This window comes from Gopherus evgoodei, chromosome 1 (genome assembly GCF_007399415.2).
Source record: "Gopherus evgoodei ecotype Sinaloan lineage chromosome 1, rGopEvg1_v1.p, whole genome shotgun sequence".
Taxonomy (NCBI): Eukaryota; Metazoa; Chordata; order Testudines; family Testudinidae; genus Gopherus; species Gopherus evgoodei.
The window spans coordinates 203631808-203652172 of record NC_044322.1 but is presented as its reverse complement, the minus strand read 5'-3'; the positions used below and the strand labels follow the sequence as shown (position 1 = coordinate 203652172).

The following is a 20365-nucleotide window of genomic DNA, read 5'->3' as shown; positions in this document are numbered from 1 at the left end:
TGGTTCTTTTTGTGAAAAATACATCCATACTTTCCTTAGCTCTAGCTGTTACTAACCTGAGGCTACATTTCAGCACATCAAGGAAGTCCCTGACATTTCATCAACATTCTCTTTTAGTTTGCTAACTTTAAATACTCAAGACTAAAAGCATGGAGGAAAATATTTTGGGGAAGGTGAGCTGCTGGCTACTTGGAGAGGATGAGGGAGTTTACAAGGAGGGAGGGAAACTGAAGACATCATATCAATTCTTCTTAATAATTCACTGAGTGATTGAAAAACTCAGATCTCTTCCCAGCTACCTGTCTCCTAGAGCAGCCTAGAAAATGCTGGGTCCCATGTTGGCAGAGTGTGGCATTTTCTGTTCAGAGAATAGGGGACTTCCCTCATCTACAATACTTGCTGGTACCGTTTCCCTTTAATCAAAGAAATTAACAGGCTGCTCTTGCCTAATGCAATCCACGGAATAAAATCCTGGAGCAATGGATGACTCTCACTGCTGGGATGGAGCATTATCAGCAGTTTCATCCCCTCTAATTTCACATTAACTCGACTGATGGTCAACTATGTCTTCTGCACAGTTATGTCAGAGAAGAATTCACCCCCACAGTTTAGGGGTCCTTAAGTTGAACACTGGAAATACTGGAAGTTCTCTTTTGCTAAAGCATCCTAATTTTAGCAAAGTGGGGGAAGTTTATCTCAAGAAGAGATTGGTGCAGCAACTCTACCTTTAGCTTTCTCTGAAGGATGAAGCCTTGAATAATCTCTGGGAAGTGTGATAACCCAGGATCTCCTGTTTACTAAGCAGAGGCTTTTACCAGCCCTATGGCACCTAGCGCTACCAGCTGGACCCTCTGACCTGGTATTTCATGGTAAACACTGCAAGCCCCAGATGTCATTACTGAATGTTGTTTGTGGCTGTTCAAAAAAATGAAGAGTTACGTTTTCATTATACTTAGTGCAAAGTCACACTGATAACACCCAATGCAAGCATCAATCTTCGTGCAGGGTCACGACCATCAGGAACATTAAGATCAGTGGATGGAGAGGACTGATGCTGTAGATCACCCCAAAACAAAAGACATTGTGAACTTCATATAGTGAAAAAAAACCAGCTAATGAAATCAAGTTGTCCCAGAGAAATCAAGGGAAGAATGTAGAGCAGACCTAGCCAATCTCCTTGCGGTTACTGCCAAGGCTCCGAAATCCCCACTATCTAACCTGCTTGCCTTGTTTCTGCTCCAGTTGCTGAGCTCCCTGCACTTAGGGCAATTAGATAGATGCTTTTCCGGGAAGATCATACTATCTAGAAGGGGCATCTGGTCTCAGAGTAATTTGTTCATGGCACTAGTTATGGAAATCACACCTTCCTCCCTTTACAGCATCAGCCAATATGTAGTAAATCCTATACATTTATTGCCAACCCCAAGTGTTCAAAATAAAAGTCAGCTGCTACACATCAGGAGTCACAAAGTGGGTTCTTTTTATTGGCATTCTGGCTTCTGAACCTTTGAATTACACTCTGTTCGTGGTTTCAGACTTTTCTCTGGAAGCAGAAAGCGGAGATTCTCCTGTAATCACTTGCCCGAGAACCAGGGCTTTAAAGAGAACCACCAAATATCATAAGCTGGTTGATAAAATTGCAAAAGCTAACAGAGAACTTGGCTTGTGCTTACCATGGCACTCACACTCCTATTTGTGAATAGGAACAGAATAGATCGTTTAGTACACTAAAAAGTACCTGTGATCAGGGCCAGCTCTAGGTTTTTTGCAGCCTCCAGAAAAACAAACAAACAAAAACAAAAACACCACACCTCCGGGAGCGCCAAAGTGAAAAAAAAAAGGTGGCTGGAATGCCACCCCTGAAATTGTGCCACCCCAAGCACGTGCTTGGTTTGCTGGTGCCTAGAGCCGGCCCTGCCTGTGATTTAATTACTTCCATAATTTTTGCTCTTTCACCATGAGAAATCAGTGACCACTAACATTTGCAGCGCTAGCCACTTTATTCAGTTTCACAGTAGTGTCCAATGACAAGTCAAATAGCAAACAGAAGAAAGCTGTAATTAGCATCTTGCTAAAACAGGGCACATTTTTCAGATTTGGGTTTCTAAAAACACCTAAAAAAAAATAATAAAAGGCCTGATATTCAAAGATTCCGAGCACCTTTGAAAGTCAGTCCACTTGGGGTTTGCCCATTGGTTTAACTTTAACTGAATTAGTAAACCAGGTTAACTAGTGCAAGTCTCTATGTGGACATTCATACCCGGTTTAAATTTGTCAGTGCAAACTAAGCTAGTATAAGCCAGGTTGAGGTAAGTATAATAGTGCCACACAATGCTACACCAGTTTAACAAAGTTGGTTTAAGATCAGACTTTTAGTTAAACTGGTGCAGCTTTGTTTAGACCAGGCCACCTTAGATACCTGGGGACACGGAAGGGGTGAGATTCTGTCACTTGTTCATACTGAGTAGTGCCTTACTCCTCAAGTAGTCCTCTGACATGAACAGAGTTACTTAAGGAGTAAGAGACTGTTCCACAGAATCAAGGGGGGGTTGAATGCATTCTGGATTTCAGTGCTTAACTTTAGACACCCACATTTAATAATGTTGGGTGTTCTTCTGTGAGAGGTGTACAGTGCAGTATGTCACAACTTCCCTCCAATAGTAAGTGTTCTCTGCAATCTTTGCCACCGTCCCCTAAAGGCCTCAGAGTCAGCAGTGAGTGAAGGACGCTTTAGCTCAGAAGTACATTCATGTAAATAAAACCTAGTGTAAAAACTAGTATATAGCTGGACTTCCTCCTCTTTTGGGTCAGCATTTTGCTTAAACATACTTTGTGCTCTGTTTTCCTGGAAAGGTGAATTTTAATACATCGTAGAGGATTTTTGATCTAAAAAGCACATTGATAAAACATATTTTATACTGCAGTCTTGATGGCTGGGATATGATTAACGTAAAAATCCCTTCCTTAAAATGTATGGCTTCACTATTTTCTTTGTTCAGTCTGTCTTTAACATAGCCCTGCTTGGTAGGTCTGAAAAAAGGCAAGGGAGCTAATTTTCCTTAGCTGGCCCAGAGTCAAATGTTTCCTACCTGCTTTCAGTAGATTTTCAACTCTGTGAAATTATATTTTAGGAACGCAGGGCCAGATTTAAAAAAGTATTTGGGCACCCAATCCAAATCCCACTGACATCAATGAGAGTCAGGCACCAAAATACCTTTAAAAATCTGTCCCTTAGTGAAAAGTAACTGTGCTATAAAGTATCTGAAACTGAATTTAAAAAGAGGTTTAATATGCACCAGAACAGAGACACTCATTTAACTATGAAACAAAGAAGAAAGTTATTTTGAAAATGTTAAAATTTCCTGTGAATTTCCTAATAGCAAGCAGTGTAATTTAGAGCACAACTAACCTTTAGCTTGGAAAACACTAATTCTTTAGGGGAACATTTCACAGTATTTTATACCATTGAGTATTTAGACAAATTGAAAAACAGTTACTGAACACATCACTTGGTCCTACTAATATCTCACGTACCCGCCACAAGGTAACAGAAAGAGAAAAGTGTGTAAGCTAGTGAAACACTGCACCAACATGCAAAGGTGACACATTTACAACATTTTTAAGGCACATGATAAGAATATAAATCCAGCCACTGAACTGCCAGGCAACGGCAGTTTGAGTGAGCCAGGTGGTAAGAGTTCATTTTGTTTGCTTATAGTTGAGCATCTCCCTCACATTGTTCATTAGTGCACCCAGTCTTTGGGATTGCGCAGGACTTCCAGGATTTCAGCTTCTCTGGACTTCTCTGGCGGCGTGTGCATGTACTGCCACCTGTGCACAACAAAGACGGAATATAACCATTAGAGAGACTGGCTGGAGGGACACGACACCACTTGTCCAAAGCTGTGTTCTGATTGGATGTGGATAGCTGGCCCTTTCTGTGGATGCCATAGTCACACAAAACTGAAACTTCACCTCAAGTTAGGAATAGATATTTACACCCATTATATTCAATGGAGGAGGTAGTCAGGGGGAGACCCTTAGGTTTCAACTTCCCTCTTGCCCCAATGCAAGAAACTGCAGCATAGGGTCATTTCACCCACTGCTTAGCTCATTGTCGAGTGTCAAAACTAAACATGGAGCTCTGCAATAATCCAAGGTTAAAAATGAAGGTAAAATAGTCCACTGAGCAACAAGCTACTGCTGAAATGGCAGGGAACCATATGGGGGGCTGTGGAAAAAAAAATAGTTAAAGATATTCCAAGCAGTAGAGAGTATTTAACCTTTTCCATTTTCTCATTCTTTTATTAGGAACTACTCTTCATGTAGAGAAAGGAAGCAGTGTCCGAGTACTTCAACATATAAAACCAGTCCATCCCAGCAACATGCTGGTTTCACAACAGTAGGACTGGGGAGTGATATATAGTTTACAGGTATGTATAAGGTACATTTCCTGCTGCCAATACCTAGCCAAGACTGGACAGCAGGAACGAAAACAAACAGTGTTCTAGCATGTGAATAATATGCAACTTTTCCCTTACCTGGCAGTCAGTGGCAGAGACATAAGAATGCTTTCAATCCTGGATCCTGGCGTTGCAAGGCCAAACTTTGTACCTCTGTCATAAACAAGATTGAACTCCACATACCTGTGGTGGAATAACACAGACACAAAGGGTTAGCACAAAAACAAATTTACTGTTACATAGGTTGATGTTTGCATGTAGCAGGAGGCTGCAAACAATAGTCAGTTTCAGTCTCCTTGACCCCAAGGCACCAGAACAAAGAGCACCAGTTTTGGAGGAGCTGTTCCTCTCAGCATATGTGCAGGAATGAGTATGTAGCCTTTTCCTCCTGTGAACAAACAACAGGAAGTAGAGACTTTCAATGCACACCACAGGCATCACAAAACAAGAACAGGAGGTTTCCAAATAAGTAAAATGAATTACTGTCAACTCAATAACTTAGCTGTGAAACATCTACTCCAGGGGTCGGCAACCCTTTCAGAAGTGGTGTGCCAAGTCTTCATTTTATTCACTCTGATTTAAGGTTTTGCGTGCTGGTAATACATTTAACATTTTAGAAGGTCTCTTTCTTTAAGTCTATAATATAATATTTAAACTATTGTTGTATATAAAGTAAATAAGGTTTTTAAAATGTTTAAGAAGCTTCATTTAAAATTGAATTAAAATGCAGAGCCCCCCGGACCGGTGGCCAGGACCCGGGCAGTGTAAGTGCCACTGAAAATCAGCTCGCGTGCCGCCTTTGGCACGCATGCCATAGGTTGCCTACCCCTGATCTACTCCATTCTTGAACAACTATTTGAGAGAATATTGGAACCAACCCTGCAAGCCACAGACTCAGCTCATTAATAGGCACAAAAGCAATGCACAATATGCAGTCTGGGTAAACTCTCAATGGAAACTCTTCACAGTTACAATCAGAAGCCATATTTACCTCCTAAATAAAATACAAGACAGAGGCAGCGAAATCTTTAGCAAGTCTCCAGATGAGGTTTTTCTAATGAAACAGCTACTTAATGAATTTACAGCCATCGTGTTCTGGGCAACCTTTCTGGCTAAAGGGGCAATGTGCCCGTACAACACTGATCTTCCCAGCATGCAATCCTTTACACAAAGGGGACATTTTCCAAAGGAGCTCATCCAGCTAGACTCCCTTTTCACTATTGTAAGGATCTGTAGTAGCCCTGTCCGACAGCTAACAGGGAAAGGATAAACAGTCTCGCACTAAGAAAGACCCACAGCTACCCAGCACTTATACAAGGATGTGTAGGGCAGAGTGAGCTGCAGGGAATTATAAAATGCCCAGCATCCTAGAACAGTGGCAGAGAGAGTGTGAGGTGGGGGATCTGGGAAAAGGAAGCTTTATTGTCCAGTAACATCTGCCTCCCAACCCCACCCCAGTTCCCACTGCCATGTTTTGTCTGAACTCTGTCCAGGCTATGCTGGACCTGTCCTGCCACAGTTGCTGGGCTAAAACACCCACTCAGAATGCCAAGCATTGACCCCAAGAGTGGCTATAGATAGAGATTTAAAAGTGAAACCTGTATAAGACAAGAACTTCACTTATGACTTAAAATACAGGAATGAGGTAGCACCTGCCAGTGCAAAAGTGGACACAACTCTCTTGTACGAAGTTAAGAAAGAAGGAAATTAATATAAAATTTTAGTGGAAAGCATTCAAGATAGATCACAAAAAGCTCAATCCCCACTTAAATGCTAACGCTCAGAGACATTCCCTAAGTAGTGGTCAACATGCAAACTGGGACACCCGAAGCACTGTTGTGGCCCAGCTGGTCTTTGTTATTGTTCTTTGCCTCAGCCCCACAAATGGGAGAGTGTGGGGACCCTGCATGGCACAGCAGCAGCCACTCTGCTTGCTCCAGCATTTGTGGCACTGAAAAGAGCCCCTACAATTCAGAAGTGGCTATCTTAACAACCAGAACACGTTTGAGAGAGACAGTGAAGGGAGGGGCTCCTTATCTTCATGCAGAGGAATGAAGATAACCTAGCCCAAGGCTCTGCAGGGAGATCAAACATAGTAAGCAGCCTAGTAGGGTCTTGGCTACAACCTAATGGAAACTATTTTCCCACAACCCTCCAGAGTTGCCACAACCATTCTATGGGCCTGACCCTGCAATGCTCTGCTCATGTGAGTAGTCCCATTAAAGTAAGTGGAATTGCTCAGGTGAGTAAAGGCTGTAAGACAGGGACCTAAACTCAACTGCAGTCTGATTCTTTTCTATATCTTCTATATCCCTTTACTGGTTCATTCACTGTCTTTGAATAAAAGGGAGGAAGCCAGACAATAAGAAATAGCAATACATATATTGAATAGAAATGGTGGACTAAAAGGGTTATTTTTCACCATGTAGAAGGAAGGCAGTACCACAGCAATTAATAACAGGATTACAGCTGACATTTACAGGGGATTCTCAATCCCTTCAGCTTTTTATGCTACAGAGAATTTCTAAGTCAACAGAGAAGGAGTTTTGCTAGAGCAAGGTATTTAAGGAGTGCCATATATGCAGTAGCTCCCTTTCATTATGTATCTAGAGACAAAAGCCATTTGAAAGCCCACTACAATAGTATCCTGCCAGACATCTCGCCTCACTACATTTCACTATCAGAAAGATGGGCTCTCCAAAGGTGAGAGACAAATTAAAAAGGGAAGTTCTACATAAAGCACTTCATTACTTTTAAGAAATGCAGGAACTGGATGGCCTGATTTTTTCTAGTCTGTATTCTTATTTATCATTGTCCCCATACTCACTTTATTACAGAACATTAACACACAAGCGCCGTACCAGCAGGGCTGGCCAATTTCCTCTTAGTTCAAAAACCTCATGTTTTACTAATGAGTATCACTGGCAGTGCTCAAGAGACTCTCTTTGAACTCGAGAGTTCCGAGGATTTCAGAGAATGCAAAAGAAATATCTTAAGGCAAAAAATACTGCATTCACTATGAAGAGTTCGGTTTGTACTGGCAAAAGAAACATAGGATCCTCTATTTCTAAAATGGAATCAGCCTGAACACCTTTAAAAAGTGGAAAACAACCTAAAAAATGTAGTTGTACCAACTTAAGTAGGATTTTCAGGATCTATTTTTAAAACATAACTTTGTGAATCTGCAAAGATTCAATGTGGGAATGTTACAGAAGAGTTCTTGGAAACTTTTCCAGACACATGCAAGTTTCCCTCGTGTCATGACATAGAGGAACCAGTCTCACTTTCTCCTCTTCCCCAACTCCACTATGTTACATTTTGTTCCTGCATTACTCACCTCCCTCTACGAAGCTGTTGCCATAACTTTTCCTCTGGTGTGAAAGGGTCACCGGAGTGTTTCTTCACAATGGGAACGTAGCAAGGCACAATGGCTTTGGCACAACTCTGCACAAACTGAAATGCTTCTTCTTTTGAGGGAGAGTCCAGATCATCGAAGAATATGCCCCCAATCCCTCTTCGCTCTCCACGGTGCTTGATGTAAAAGTAATCATCACACCTGGAAGAAGCAACAACCAGATGTCAAAGCTAGTGCACCAAGTTCAGAGTAAACCACTCAAAACCCCAGACATTAGACTGGTGAAAGGCAGATGAAAGGCCAAATCCTGCAAGATACTGAATGCTCTCTTCGCCCATTGACTTAAATGAAAGCTAAAGATGCTCAGCACCATTCAGGACTAGGCTCTACATTAGCTGCCATTAAATCATACTCTCAGTATAAAGAAGAATGACACTGCTTATCTTGAAAAAAAGATCAGCTACTGCACATGTACGAACAAGCACAACAGCAAATTTTGAAATACATGGCTATGTATGCAAACATTAGTCTTCAAGGGTATAATTCCACACTTTACCAAGGAAACTGGGGAAAAGTCTTACCAAGGTACATCTCACAGATCTCTGCAGCCCTTGTTTCCAGAGCTGTATAAAAATTCACATTTTATTTTGTGGAAGCCTGCACACAAGTTTTTGCCATTTCATGTTCTCCCTAAAAAAAAAACAAACAAACTTTCTCCTTTGCAATTTTACTAGTTTTTTTTAAAAATACTTGAAAGATTCACAAATCTTTAGCAACATTTGCCCATGAAAGCAGGCCCATTTTCAAGTTTGAGACAGAACGAAAAAGTCTTGGTATCACACTGGCTGTGCATTTTGAGACAAAAGAGGACAGGGTATCTCCTTTCCTGTCAGAGGGTTCCTCCAAGGAGATCCCGTCTCTCTCTCTCTACTAGAATCTCATAAGATCTGCCCACAATGGCTGCTCTCAAGCAATAAAAACAAAAAGTGGGGCCATACATGCACTAAGATGGAGAAGTTACTATAAATTGAAAGACATCTCTCTTCCTGGGAGAATCAGCTTTTTAGTCCAAGGTGAGTGGAGAGTGAAACTTAGGGCATGTCTACACTTATCTCCAGAGCGATAGATCCAGCAGGGGTCGATTTATCACGGCTAGTGAAGATGCGATAAATCGACTGCTGAGCACTCTCCCGACTCCGGTACTCCACCGGAGCAAGAGGCACAGGTGGAGTTGACGGAGGAGTGTCAACTGTCAACCTACCGCAGTGAAGACACCGTGGTAAGTAGATCTAAGTACATCGACTTCACCTATGTTATTAATGTAGCTGAAGTTGCATAACTTAGATCGATACCCACCCCTAGCATAGACCAGACCTTAGAGAGCAGTGGGACAGCATGTGAAACTCAACAGAAGAGCACAGAGTATAAACCTGATGAGACACTTAGGACAGAAATTAGCACAGCAATATAAGTGCGAGCTTCTCCATTTGAGAAAGTTGGGTTCAGGGGCAGCACACATGTCCTTACACAACTGCTTCTTAAACCAAGCAGTAGTGTTGGGCTGTCTGCATAGGAAGGAAGTGATTCATCTCCCCTCCTCATGGGAGAAGAAGGAGTGTATTCCTCCCTGAGGCTGCCTTCTGAGTAAGGAACAAGGAAGTGCATGCTGATTCCACTAGGTTCTCTCCTCTCCCCTGCATACATATACATCACTTGATAATGAGTAATGGCTGTACAGCCTTCCTTGTGGGTATCTGTTAACGCTTTAAGCCGACATACCCTACACTACTGGCTATCCTCAACCTCTGTAGCTTGCTTGAATAGCTTTCTCATCTAGTAAAGGAACTGTAATAACCTGCACAGAAGTACTTGGATATCTCCTACTACATAAGAGATTCTTTGAAGAGAAGATCATTATGTGCACATTAACTAATGTGCCCCCAGATAACAGCATAAATGAACTCAAACCACCCACTTTATCTCTCACACTCAGACAAAGGCTGGCAGCTTACAGAAAGAAGTTACCCTTCCTCTGGATATCATAGCTTGTGGCAGATAAGACACTGGATGCAGAGCAGCCAGCAATTCATTATGCTTTAAGACTGAAGGGCACCATCAGCTACGTCTTCCAAAGCAAGAGAGACAGTCAGTTTAAATCTATGGCCATGTCTACATCTACAATTTTGCAGCGCTGGTTGTTACAGCTGTATTAGTACAGCTGTATAGGGCCAGCGCTGCAGAGTGGCCACACTTACAGCAACCAGCGCTGCAAGTGGTGTTAGATGTGGCCACACTGCAGCGCTGTTGGGCGGCTTCAAGGGGGGTTCCGGGAACGCGAGAGCAAACCGGGAAAGGAGACCAGCTTCGCCGCGGTTTGCTCTCGCCTTACCCGAGCCACCCAGCAAACCCCAGGGAAGGAGACCTGCTTGCTCGGGGTTCCGGGAACGCGAGAGCAAACCGGGAAAGGAGACCAGCTTCGCCGCGGTTTGCTCTCGCGTTCCCGGAGCCACCCAGCAAACCGCAGGGAAGGAGACCTGCTTGCTCGGGGTTCCGGGAACGAGAGAGCAAACCGGGAAAGGAGACCAGCTTCGCCGCGGTTTGCTCTCGCGTTCCCAGAGCCACCCAGCAAACCGCAGGGAAGGAGACCTGCTTGCTCGGGGTTCCGGGAATGAGAGAGCAAACCGGGAAAGGAGACCAGCTTGATTACCAGAGGCTTCCTCCTTCCACGGAGGTCAAGAAAAGCGCTGGTAAGTGTCTACATTGGATTACCAGCGCTGGATCACCAGCGCTGGATCCTCTACACCCGAGACAAAACGGGAGTACGGCCAGCGCTGCAAACAGGGAGTTGCAGCGCTGGTGATGCCCTGCAGATGTGTACACCTCCTAAGTTGCAGCGCTGTAACTCCCTCACCAGCGCTGCAACTTTCTGATGTAGACAAGCCCTATGTCTTTATGCACAGCTAAGCTTCTAATGCATTTGTCATTGAAAGCTGCAGCTGTTTACATAGCAGGACGCTCCTCTTGCATGCAACAAGGGCAAACGCCTTTCCCTCCTTGTCCCCACCCCGCAAAAGGCGCCCTAATTAGTTCTGAGTAATATAATTTAGCCCAGTAATTGTCTGCTTTGTCTGACAGCAAAGACGCTGGGGTGGGATTTTCAAAAGTGCAGTGCTAGCCCAACTGATCCCACTGAAGTCAATGGGAGTTTTACTACGGATTTCAGTGGGAGCAGAGCTAAACTACCTCCGAGTCCTTTTGACAATTGCACCCAAGGGTCTTGCCCCAATGAGGAAGAGGAAAGGTACAAGATATCTGGGAGCAGGGGGATGAAAAGGGAAGTAAGTTTCTTAGCCTGAACCATAAATAAAATGTTTCTCACCAGAGCGCTCTGTGGAATAATCTCCCGGGGAAGGCATGAAAGTCCAGTTGCTTGAAACATTCACAAAAGAGATTAAATTGGGCAAAGCATTTTTGGTCTGCAATCCTCCATTGGCAGAGGATGGACAAAGTAAGCAGGTCTTTGCAGCTCTTAATGTCTAAAATTAAGATGCCACATTGTGGTTCCTCACATCTAACACTATTTCACAAAAACTAGAAGAAAGTTCTCTATGGTTTTGCTTTCTGACATTCCCTCCCTCCTCTGCCCCTGCCAATATCTGTATCTTCTGCTACTTTCCCCCCATCTCTTCCTCCAAAGATACAAAATAAATAAAAATATGTAGTGCTGTGTTACAAGGAGATATAGATGGTCTTGTGACTAGGGCACTGGAATGAAGGTCTAGGTTTTATAGCTTAATATTTGTAATGTGCTTTGAGAGGCTCATATGGAAGGCAGCAGGCATGAATGGCAGGCATTGTTATCAAGAAATAAAGCACTTGGCAATTTCAGTCATGGATAACTTGCAAAAACATTCCCAACTATAACAGAGGGCGTGTGTTATTTAGAGTTATACCACCTAAACCTTGCACAAGTTACAGGCGTCAGATGTTGTGCCATATTGTACAGTATTATTTATTAAGAGCTAGGTTAGCAACAAGCAAAAATATGAAAACGGAGCAGTTAAAAACATTATTAGTGCAAACAGCCCATATCATAGTAGAAAACTCTCTTTTCAGTGAAGAGCAGCAAGTGAATTAGCTTGTGATTCTGCAGCAGTCACTCCCTTCAGAGGATCTCAGTTCTTTTCAGGGTGTAATAAGTTCACCCTTACCATCCATCTCACAGGAGCATTTATTATTTTCCTCCATTTTACCAATGGGGAAAGTGAGACACACAGATGTTAAGTTACTTGCCCAAACTGACAAAGGAGATCTGTGACAGGTCACACAGCAACTCTGGAAAACAGGCTACAAACATCAATTTAGGAGCCCAATTTTAGACATTCGAATTTGAATTTTTTGTCCCATATGAATAATGGAGATCTCCAAGTGCTTTACAAACATATCTGGCCAAATTTTACCCAGATATACACTGGCAGCTCCAGTGGAGGTTCACTGGGAGCTGCTTATACATATCAGAGGGCAGAACATGGCCCTGATAAACCACACTAATTATATATCATTCAAGATTCCCAATAGTTTTGTGAGGTGAGCTAATGACCAACTTAAAGCAACAGCATTAGCATGACCTGTTGTGTGATACCTCCTTCCCACAAATAAATAAATAAAAATAATCCGACCTAAGGTAAACAACAATGCAAGTACATCTTCCCACACATACCACTTCTTATATTTGGGGTACAGTTCTGGATTATGCTGATCACAAGCTTCCTTCAGAGTTTTGTGAAAATGAACAGCATCCTCTTCATTCAAGTAAGTTGGAGTCAGGTCTGTTCCACCACCAAACCACCACTGCTTAGTCCCTACAGTAGACAGACATGCAACAACTGGTTTATTTCCAAACACAAATCATATACCATGCTAGGTGTCAGATACAAACTAACAATTGCAACTACTTTCAAACGTTAAATTCAAGAGTACCCAAAAGTAGCACTGTAAATGCTTAGTTTAAACTAATATTATATGGGTGAAAACAACTCATGAATCCAGACAATTATTCAGTTAACTGCCAAGCAGGAAAGTTTGTACAGTGTTATATCAGTTGTCCTGACTACTGCCCATTCTCATGTGGTATCAATTGCACAAGGTTAGTCTTTTGTAGTTACTACCCTGAATGGGCTTACAAAAATTCTGTCTCAGGTTTGTAACGATAGTCAGGAGCCATCTACAGTATATTAGTTTAAGTTAACCCTGCAGCAGGAAGATAGCAGGGAAATGAATCACTTCCTCTAAAAAACGTTGCAAATCGTGGTCCATGGACCATTGGTGATTGGTCACATGGTGTTGGCTCCTCCTTGTATCAGATTGATAAATTTCATTAAAATAAAGTAAAAAAAAATAACCCCAATACCTAAATGACTTACTCAATGCTACACAACAATTTTGTGGCACAGCTGGAAACAGAATTAGAAGGGTTCATAATCCTGTGCTTTAACCACTATGGCTTGGTCTACACTGGGGGGAGGAATCGATCTAAGATATGCAACTTCAGCTACGAGAATAGCGTACCTGAAGTCAACGTATCTTATTTCAACTTCCCGCGCCGTGAGGACGCGAGGTATCGACGGCCGCAGCTCCCCCGTCAACTCTGCTTCCACCTCTCGCCCTGGTGGAGTTCCAGAGTCGACGGCAGAGTGTTCAGGGATCGATTTATCGCGTCTAGACGAGACATGATACATCAATCCCTGATAAATCAATCGCTACCCACCGATCTGGCGGGTAGTGTGGACATACCCTAAGTCACGCTCAATCCTTAAAATCTGACTCCATATTTGTACACACCCCAGACCATTATAAATCTTACCATCAGCATTCTCAATTTCAAAGTATCTGTAGTTGAAGTGTATAGTTGGAACATGGGGATTCTTTGGATGGATAACGGAGCTTACACCCATGGCACAAAAAGGCAATTTACCTAGACAGCAGCACGTAGATAAAAAGCAGTAGTTAAGAACAGGAACAATTTACATGCAGCATCTTTTAACCTGAAGGCTTCCAAACTATGACTCCAACTCTGCAACTGGCTCTGCATGGTGTCTCACTGAAGTCAGCATGTCTACTAAACAGGCCTGACCATAGCAGCTAGCTGAAGAATCAGGATCTAATCTAGTGAATGCTGAAAAGCAGTGCACAAGCACAATACCAGCTCTTGCAATTTTCTCCTCCAAACAAACAGCAACATTTGGAATTTGAGAAATGCAAAGCAAGCTCAAGTTTTCAACAGTGAGCTGTCATTTATTACAATGTATTTATGGTAAGAAAAGAGACCCAAAAATGGCAGTGTAAGTCCTTACATGCTTGCTCCAGGTGCATCTTCCAAGTTATGCTGTCTTACTGCAGTGACAAAGAAGTATTACTAGGACTGCATGGGGACCAGGAGAAACTCTTTTCAGTAACAAAACAACTCAAGTTCTAATTTACTTGGGGGAGGGGAGGAGTTCCCTTTAGCTTTATATACAAAAGAAAAACAGAAATCTAAATTGTACATTTGTACGGGGGGGGTGTACAGTGTAACGGAACAAGATTTTTATTCATGAACAAATACGAGATGAAGGCGGAATATGGAATACAATGGCATTTTTACTGGATCCTTTTTTGACGTGAACTACACTCTAGTGTTACTACAATGCTAATAGGAGCCAAGAGTTAAAAAAATCTTCCGGCAAACATAACATGTCACCTTGAGGTGGTTTTAATAGTCCACATACCCTCTCCTCTTTAATCTGGATTTGTAATTGCTCAAACAATTTTGGCTGCACTTCTTTTGTCCTCAAGACAGAGCATCAAGACAGGTGACACTTATTTTAATATTCAAATCTTTGGAGATTTGACAGCTTCCTAGGTGAGTGTTCATGTTTAGAACCTGTCATGCATACTATAGGACGAGTTGTAGAGCACTCAGAACATAAGAACGGCCATACTGGGTCAGATCAAAGGTCTATCTAGCCCAGTATCCTGTCTACTGACAGTGGCCAAAGCCAGGTGCCCCAGAGGAAGCGAACCTAACAGGTAATGATCAAGTGATCTCTCTCCTGCCATCCATCTCCACCCTCTGACAAACAGACAGAGTCTAGGGACACCATTCCTTACCCATCATGGCTAATAGCCATTAATGGACTTAACCTCCATGAATTTATCCAGTTCTCTTTTAAACGCTGTTATAGTCCTAGCCTTCACAACCTCCTCAGGTAAGGAGTTTTACAAGTTGACTGTGCGCTGCGTGAAGAAGAACTTCCTTTTATTTGTTTTAAACCTGCTGCCCATCAATTTAATTTGGTGACCCCTACTACTTGTATTATGGGAATAAGTAAATAACTTTTCCTTATCTACTTTCTCCACATCACTCATAATTTCATATACCTCGATCATATTCCCCCCCTTAGTCTCCTCTTTTCCAAGCTGAAAAGTCCTAGCCTCTTTAATCTCTCCTCCTATGAGACCCTCTCCAAACCCCTAATCATATTATTTGCCCTTCTCTGAACCTTTTCTAGTGCAAGTATATCTTTTTTGAGATGAGGCGACCACATCTGTACACTGTATTCAAGATGTGGGCATACCATCGATTTATATAAGGACAATAATATTCTCAGTCTTATTCTCTATCCCCTTTTTAATGATTCCTAACATCCTGTTTGCTTTTTTGACCACCTCTGCACGGACGTCTTCAGAGAACTATCCATGATGACTCCAAGATCTTTTTCCTGATTTGATGTAGCTAAATTAGCCCCCATCATATTGTATGTATAGTTAGAGTTATTTTTTCCAATGTGCATTACTTTACATTTATCCACATCATATTTCATTTCCCATTTTGTTGCCCAATCACTTAGTTTTGTGAGATCTTTTTGAAGTTCTTCACAGCCTTCTTTGGTCTTAACTATCTTGAGCAGTTTAGGATCATCTGCAAACTTTGCCATCTCACTTTTTATCCCTTTCTCCAGATCATTTATGGATAAGTTGAACAGGATTGGTCCTAGGACTGACCCTTGGGGAACATCACTAGTTACCCCTATCCATTCTGAGAATTTACTATTAATTCCTACCCTTTGTTTCCTGTCTTTTAACCAGTTCTCAGTCCATGAAAGGACCTTCCCTTTTATCCCATGACAAATTAATTTACGTAAGAGCCTTTGGTAAGGGACTTTGTCAAAGGCTTTCTGGAAATCTAAGTACACTATGTCCACTGGATCCCCACTGTAAAGAGAAACAATTTCATTCAGAAATGTGGCCTTCTTCAAGATCTGTTTGAATATGGTAAGGCAGTTTATAAAAAACATAGATAAGAGAAGTCTGGATTTATTTGTCTCAAACTCAATAATTCAGTAACACTGTAGACTCAATTAGGTTTTAAATAGCATGTTTTACCATTTTTGGTCTTCAGGGTTTTCCCTCTGCTTCTCATCTGTTGGGCTGCTTCCTCGGAAAGATGCCCAAAAACTACAGAAACATTGACGCCTGCCTTCTCAAAGATGTTGCCATCCTGGAGCACACAACTGATACCACCTCCACCTGTTAAATACAAGCCCAGGAAAGTTTTGATCTCAGAGGCATCTTATCCTGCCAATTCTTAACACTGACTAGTAGCGTACAGGTGACCATTAGATATTCAAGAGCTATCTTGACTCCTTTGCTTACCTTGAATAACTACAAATGATGCTGCTGATGATAAAATTATCTAGTTCTTCTACAAATCCACCTCTATTATTTAACAATCACCTCTTGAAGCAGTGAATTTTACAGGCTGCCCATAGATTGCATGAAGTACCTAGAGAGCCCATTTATTCTGTCACTGGAAACACAGACAAGTCTGGAGTTACTAGAACCTGGTTAGAAACAGAACTATAAACCAAAGTCACTTGCAACTGCAAGTAGAAACAAATAGCCACATTTTGACTTCAGATGTGCAGCAGAGTTTTCGCTATAAAAAACCCTCCCGATGACCCAAATTACATAAGTAGCAAGAATAAATGGTCAGCTCAAGTACCATTAGTACTCTCTTCTGAATTTGAATTTGTTTTAAGCAGTTCCACATCTCCAAAGTGAAACCAAAGACTGTAATTAATATCAATCTTCATTCTCAGTCACTCATTAAGAGACACATTTTATCAAAACCTCTCAGGCTACGTCCAGACTACCCGCCGTATCGGCGGGTTAAAATCGATTGCTCGGGGATCGATTTATCGCGTCTCATCTAGACGCGATATATCGATCCCTGAGCGCGCTTACATCGATTCCAGAACTCCATCAACCCCAACGGAGTTGCGGAATCGACAGGGAGAGCCGCGAACATCGATCCCGCGCGATGAGGACGGGTGAGTAATCCGATCTTAGATATTCGACTTCAGCTACGTTATTCACGTAGCTGAAGTTGCGTATCTAAGATCGATTTTCCCCCCGTAGTGTGGACCAGCCCTCATTTTAAAATGCTATGATTGCTCCAAATCATTTAGAAGCCTTGAAAAATCCACTCTCACTCTCCCACTTGCCAGTAATAATAGTGAAACATTCCCTGGCAAGTACAGGGGCTTCTACAGAACTTAATTTCATTTAAAACAAACATCTAGTTCTTATGATTGTAAAGAGAATCTGTCAAATGTCAGGAGATAATTCAGGAAAATTACACTTGATTTTCAGACAGCTTCTGTGCTTCCACACGCTGTTCATAACTTTCCTAAGCATCAGTAGTGTTTGGATAAAGCGGCACCAGTCAGCTTCTCTACTGCTATTCAGAACCCTGAATGGAATAACAAAACTGTCACAAACCATGTCAATTTCACACTGCTGCTTGGGAAAGCAATGAGCAACCATATATGCAAGTACTGGAGTTGTTCAGGAGAAAGAGAGTAGGAAGAAAGGAGGATTCAAAAGGAACCTTTCTCCTACACCCAGCAGTCAGGAGGCTATCGAGAAGGGGTAGGTCTGGAGAGGGAAAAAATGATGAAAAACAACAACTTCTTGCAATTAAAGGAAGAGGGATCTTCACATTTATCAGACACCTACTAATCAAAGGCAAATATAGAAGACAGACACACACCACCACCACCCAGGGTACATGGAAACAGAGGCGGCTCTAGGTATTTTGCAGCCTCAAGCAGGGCAGGCAGGCTGCCTTCTGCAGCTTGCCTGCGGGAGGTCCCCAGTCCCGCGGATTAGGCGGCACGCCTGCGGGAGGTTCCCTGAAGCCGCGGGACCAGCGGACCCTCCGCAGGCATGCTGCCGAAGGCAACCTGCCTGCTGCCCTTGCAGCGACCAGCAGAGCGCCCCCAGTGACTTGCTGCCCCAAGCACGTGCTTGGCGTGCTGGTGCCTGGAGCCGCCCTGCATGGAAAGCATCCTGGTAGAAATCCCAGCAACTCTTCTCTTCCCTGGAGCTGGGGAGGCCTGGGGGAGATCCAGACTTTTCACTAATACGTTTATTCTGGACTCATTGGTAGGGTCCAGCCTTCTTTTGTACAGTAGGTTTGTTTTTCTACATAGTATGTGTCTGGTAAACTTTTCAAACCTTGACCATTTATATCTTCCCTTTTAGAATCTGTGCGTGATTGTGAGTAATGCCCAGAATTTATGCCTTGGAGAGTAGAGGCAGAAATGTCATATCTGCAAGAAAAGTATCATTATAAAACAGAATCTGTCCATACATCAAACAGCTTTACCCTGTTTGGCAACAACTGATGACTGCAGTATTTTGCAAGAGTTACTTAACTGCTTTTTGGCTTACCACAACATTTTATGTGATTGCTTAATTGCTAGAGACACAAAGACCTGTTCCTAGGAATTCCTTATTTATTTTCAGGGTGCAAGAAAGCTCTGATATTGGAAAGAAAAGAGGCAAGTGGAAAGGATTAATAGCAAGAGGAAAGGATAATCAGATACAACATTCTCCAGATGCACACATGAGCATGGCTCCTTTTGGCACCCCTCTTTTTCTTTGACCAGTGGTAATGTGATGTGATCTATTCCAGACAGATCAAATGATTAACACCCACATGATCTACTTCCGACCCTATCGATCAGAACTGTGAAATTGTAGGGAGAAAACAATGTCCTCTGGTATCTTAGCGGTCGGCATGATGTACCCAGGGTCAGGCTTCACCGTTGGTCTGAGGTCTGATCGCTTATCTGTCAACTTGTTATACCGAGAGTACGTGCGGCCAGGCACAAACATCCTGTAAGGATCCTCCAGTCCACCCACCCTGCGTGAAACTCACCCCCGCCCCCCAGGTAGGCGCAGCCAGGCTCCCACTCCGTGCCCCGCACCCTCGGCCCCGCTCCCTGCGGCTCGTCACCTTCTTTCCTCTCCCACCGGTCCACGGTGAAGGCGGCGCCGCGATCCACCTGGGCCAGGGCGCGGCACACCTGGCTCTGGGTCTCCATGATCAGCATCTCCATGCGGCTCCGCACGTCCTGGCGCCGGCTCCGCAGCTCCCGCAGCCCGCTAACCGGCGGGGCCATGAAATCCCCGCAGCGCCGGGACAGCTCGTCCTGCTCCGCCGCCGCCGCCGCCTCCTCCCCCAGGCCGGGCGCCACCGGCTCCCGCGACACCATCTCCGCCCGCCGCACCAGCCCCAGCCCGGCCAGCGCCGCCGCGGCCCCCGCCAGCCCGGCCAGCAGCGAGCGCCGCCCCGGCCGGACTCTGGCCCCGCCGCCCGGGGGTCCCCAGGCGCCGGAGGAGGAGCCGAGCCCCCTGCGGGAAGCGGCGCGGCAGCATGGGCGCAGCGCAGCCCCGGCCCCACGCAGCAGCAGGGACATGACAGCAGCCACCAGCAGCCCCCTCGCGGCCGCCTGAGCTGCCAGCGGCGCTCCCCAGCCCGGGGAGCACGGCATGCTGGGAAATGTAGTTCCGCCCGCCAGCCGCTCCCGCCGCCCAGGGCGTCGCGCCGGACTACAGCCCCCAGCAGCAGCAGGGGCGAGGGCTGCGAGGCGCCCGAGAACGAGGGGGCGGGGTTGCACCGGGGATTTGGAAGCTCGCGGCGTCCCGCTAGCGCCGGACATGGGACGAGAGGTGGGTGCAGCGTCCGGCTGCGGGGGTGTCTGAACCCGGCGGGTGCTGCAAGATTATACAGGAGCGGGGCTGTGTAATAAGGCACGTCCGGTGTCATCCCCAGGGCGCGCTCCCTTCGTCCCCAGCAGGGGGGGCTGCAGAGTGTCGTAATCCCCACAGACCGCCCGGGACAGGGGGCTGCAGGGTGGGGGCAGGGCAGGGGCTGATCCCCCAAATACCCATGGTTGCTGCCCAAGGCAGGGTGGTGTAGTGTTTACATTAATATTGTTCTCAGCTGCGAGGTGACAACTCGCGTGTGAGCATTCGGCCCCTGAAGACTTGGAGGCTGCAGAAAACCAACCCTGGAGATCAGATCCAGAGCTCGCCCCCTGACCAAAACTGATGCCACGCTAACTGAATGGCTCCAACCCTTTGTGGGATAACACTCTCAGAAGTCTAAAGCATGGTTTTATAATGTATCTTACAAACAAATCAACTGATCAGAGAG

At 44.3% G+C, this 20365-nt stretch overlaps 1 protein-coding gene across 1 annotated transcript; it reads right to left on the bottom strand.

Annotated features, from left to right (window-relative positions):
- Nucleotides 1-1981: 1981 nt before the first annotated feature.
- CPOX (coproporphyrinogen oxidase) lies at nt 1982-19876 on the bottom strand. Its single transcript, XM_030583332.1, has 7 exons — nt 19163-19876; nt 16243-16386; nt 13682-13792; nt 12539-12680; nt 7801-8019; nt 4542-4646; nt 1982-3831 (listed from the first exon to the last, which is right to left on the bottom strand). The coding sequence occupies exons 1-7, from the start codon at nt 19866-19868 to the stop codon at nt 3744-3746; spliced, it is 1515 nt and encodes a 504-aa protein (XP_030439192.1). The 5' UTR covers nt 19869-19876; the 3' UTR covers nt 1982-3743.
- Nucleotides 19877-20365: the final 489 nt, after the last annotated feature.

What these genes read in the sequence shown, in the direction of transcription:
- CPOX (XM_030583332.1), bottom strand. Translation starts at nt 19,868, where the DNA reads ATGTCCGGCGCTAGCGGGACGCCGCGAGCTTCCAAATCCCCGGTGCAA. An exon ending in CAACAGCTTCGTAGAGGGAG is followed by an intron (nt 4,647 to 7,800) that starts GTGAGTAATGCA and finishes ATTCCACCACAG; the next exon opens with GTATGTGGAGTTCAATCTTG. An exon ending in TCTCTGCCACTGACTGCCAG is followed by an intron (nt 3,832 to 4,541) that starts GTAAGGGAAAAG and finishes TGTTGTGCACAG; the next exon opens with GTGGCAGTACATGCACACGC.